Source organism: Trachurus japonicus, chromosome 12 (assembly GCF_045865225.1).
Source record: "Trachurus japonicus isolate A0001 chromosome 12, Traja_1.0".
In the NCBI taxonomy this organism is placed as follows: domain Eukaryota; kingdom Metazoa; phylum Chordata; class Actinopteri; order Carangiformes; family Carangidae; genus Trachurus; species Trachurus japonicus.
Window position 1 is genome coordinate 18,556,096 of NC_140918.1, and position 3,179 is coordinate 18,559,274.

Consider the following 3,179-nt stretch of genomic DNA (forward strand, 5'->3'; position numbering starts at 1 on the left):
GTCTCTGAAAGTGTAATTACTAACTCAATACCTGTTGCAATGAAATGCCAGTTCAGTGAAATAAGAAAGAAAATGTAAATAAGCAATTGAATTTCACAGCGTCTAAGCTCCTTTTCTTGTTGATCCTACACAGTCTTGGAAGTTTTTCAGGTCTTGTTTCACACATGGATTAGTACCATTCGTACGGTTGTGGTCAGCTGGCAGTGGCTTGTATCTGAAACTTTCTCTAGAAACCAACTTCATATATTTGTAGTTTTGTATGCAGAAATGGCTGCATTAAGTACATATTTTATCTTAATGATCTTTTCATGCATTTGTGATGCAGATCCTTAAGATTTTAAGGTGCGACCAATTTTAGTTCTATGTGAATCAGTTCTATGGGAATCATATGTATCATATCACATGTGTGAATATTCATGCATTTCTTTACAAGCCACACATCTGATAAAAAAGACTAAACGTGTCTCCAGTCTCTGCATTAGCTATTTGGACATGGTGTTTTGTATTTTCTTTCAGTAAATCAAGAGTCCAGTGCCAGCATGCTAATAAGATCCAAACTGAATCAGATCATAAATGATAACTTTCAAGTTTTTAATGCAATCAACCACTTCTTGTATGTTGTGTATGTTCATTCATTTGTCAGCTCTCGTGTGTCTGAGCTTGTTTTATTGCACTTGCACTCAGTTACATAAAGGTCTAATTGTTTTTTCAGTCTTGTGCAGGTTTGAACATAGAAGCCAGATTACAGTAAGGATTTCAACCCAACAAGATTAGCTCTAGATTTAAGCACCTTATTTAGTTCCAAGCAATGAAAATCAGCCATAAGCTTGTCTGTGGAGGGTGTATATAAAGGCAGCGTCTGACACCTCTGACTCAATCTGGTGGCTAACCACAAACAGCACTAGAAGTTCAATCACTGTCGCTACTTTGAACCAGAACAGGTAAGAAACTGAGCTGTTACTCATTTGAAGACAATTCAGCTTGTAGATTTTGGGATTTTGGAGTGAGAGTTGTTGTTCTTTGTGTTCTGTCTGATAACCATGATGATGTATGATCTTGGTGTCTTGTAGGAAATATCGTTGTCTTTTTGGCATTGTCAGTTTAACACAGAATTTGTTTTAAGACTGCACTGCACATTTTCTATTGCTCTAGCATAAGTTGAAATCAAACTGTCACATGCTACTGTTTTCTTTATCTCATGATATATATTTCAGTATACTGACAGTGCATTCATAATACTTCTATATATCAGCTGCTGGTGGACCTAAAATGTGTATTTAGATTTGTATCCATGAGTTGAATAAAATACTCCTCTGATCATGATTTCTCTTCATGGTTGTGTTCAGTTCAGGATGGGATCCTCTAAGCTGGCCCTGCTGCTGGTCCTGGTTGCCTGTGTAGAGCGGGCTCTGTCTGCCTCCTGTGTCGTTGACAGTTTCTCTGTCAAGGAAGACTTTGACCCCAAGAGGGTAAGTTGAATCAAAACACCCACAAACAACATTTTTCTGTACGTTCAGAGAGAGTTTGAAACAGTTTCTGACTTTCTTTCTCCTCCTCCTTTCTATTGCAGTATGCAGGCAAGTGGTACGCACTGCAGAAGAAAGATCCAGAGGGCCTGTTCCTGCAGGACAACATCTCAGCCGAGTACACCATCGATGACGATGGCTCCATGACTGCTTCATCCAAGGGACGTGTCACTCTGTTTGGGTAAGTCCCAAAAAAAATGATAGAACTCTATCTACCCAAAGTAAAACCCACTGGTCCCGCACCTCTTTAAAGCCCCTCAGGTTAGGGTAAAGGGTCAGTTCAGGCACAAAGACCCTCTTGACTCTTCATGGTCTGGGGGGAGGGTTAGGGTGTGGGCAGCTCAAATACTCAGTTTCTGGGATCAAAGGTCAAGAAGAGTGCTCAGGTTCTGCTCAAAGTCCACCCTAAGATTTAAGATAGAGGCAGGTATGATTTTCCAGAAGCACATTCTGAACAGCATTAGCTACAAAGTGGGTTTTCCCTGGATTAGGAAGGATTAGGAAGAAATGCTATTGGAAGAGGTGGGATTTTACCCAGGAATGTTGGCTTGGATTCACTCTTGTAAACAAAAAACATACAATTAAAGTGCTTATGACTAAAAGGTATGTTTGTATCATTATTTTGCAGCTTCTGGGTCGTGTGCGCTGACATGGCTGCCCAGTACTCCGTCCCCGACCCTACAACCCCTGGCAAGATGTTCATGAACTACCAGGGACTGGCCAGCTACCTGTCCAGTGGAGGTAAGCAGTGCACACATATCCAGCCACACACCCTTCTTAGCCTACACCCTATAATTTCTATTTCACTCTAACATCTCCCATTCCTTCTAACCAGGTGACAACTACTGGGTGATCGACACTGACTACGACAACTACGCCATCACCTACGCCTGCCGCACCCTGAAAGAAGATGGCAGCTGCGAAGACGGCTACGCCCTCATCTTCTCCAGGAACCCCCGCGGCCTGCCCCCAGCCATTCAGCGCGTCGTGCGTCAGAAACAGGAGGACATCTGCATGGCCGGACAGTTCCAGCCCGTGCTGCAGTCTGGAGCCTGCTAAAGAGAAGAAGCAGAGCGAGGAAGGCAGGGCATTGTCGCCAGCTATAGCTGCGGTCTGGGTGGCTGGAGAGCAAGAAACAGGGAGGGAGTGAGAGAGTGAATGTCAGAGATATATTGTTGTGTATGTGGGAGTGATCATGTGGGGTGAATGGACAGATGCAAAACAACAGAGAGACTGAGAAGAAAGCGAAGATGGAGAAAAACCTGCACATGTTCAACCACGACTTCACGATTTTCCAAGCATCTGTTTGTTTGTTTTTTTGTTTTAAAAAAATCCATTTCCTCCTCTGTCTCTCATGTTGTTGTTATTTGTCCATGGAAATTGTCACTGTTGCCATGGTGTTTTGAGTGAATGCGAAAAATAAAATAATAAAAATATTTTTCTAAACAAAAACTATTGAGTTTGTCCTTTTTTGCTGTTATGTAGCTATTTTATTGTCAAGCCTGCATTTTAAAAACATAAAACTAAATGAAACAGACTGTTTGAGGTATGAATACACTTTAAAGTATACTGGTCACCTGCTCAGCCTTGAAAACATGTTGCACTTTGGCCATGTAAGTGACTGTGATCCCTCCTGAGCCCCAGGAAAAAGCC

At 42.0% G+C, this 3,179-nt stretch overlaps 1 protein-coding gene across 1 annotated transcript; it reads left to right on the forward strand.

Annotated features, from left to right (window-relative positions):
• Nucleotides 1-811: 811 nt before the first annotated feature.
• rbp4l (retinol binding protein 4, like) lies at nucleotides 812-2,978 on the forward strand. The gene is made up of 5 exons (XM_085793704.1): nucleotides 812-941; nucleotides 1,347-1,469; nucleotides 1,571-1,707; nucleotides 2,155-2,267; nucleotides 2,362-2,978. Exons 2-5 carry the CDS (start codon nucleotides 1,353-1,355, stop codon nucleotides 2,583-2,585), a joined length of 591 nt encoding a protein of 196 aa, XP_085649830.1. The 5' UTR covers nucleotides 812-941; nucleotides 1,347-1,352; the 3' UTR covers nucleotides 2,586-2,978.
• Nucleotides 2,979-3,179: the final 201 nt, after the last annotated feature.

Bases quoted from the DNA above. Each gene is read 5' to 3' on its own strand.
- rbp4l (XM_085793704.1), top strand. From the start codon at position 1,353: ATGGGATCCTCTAAGCTGGCCCTGCTGCTGGTCCTGGTTGCCTGTGTA. The intron at 1,470-1,570 runs GTAAGTTGAATC...TTTCTATTGCAG, and splicing joins AAGACTTTGACCCCAAGAGG to TATGCAGGCAAGTGGTACGC. The intron at 2,268-2,361 runs GTAAGCAGTGCA...CCTTCTAACCAG, and splicing joins CAGCTACCTGTCCAGTGGAG to GTGACAACTACTGGGTGATC.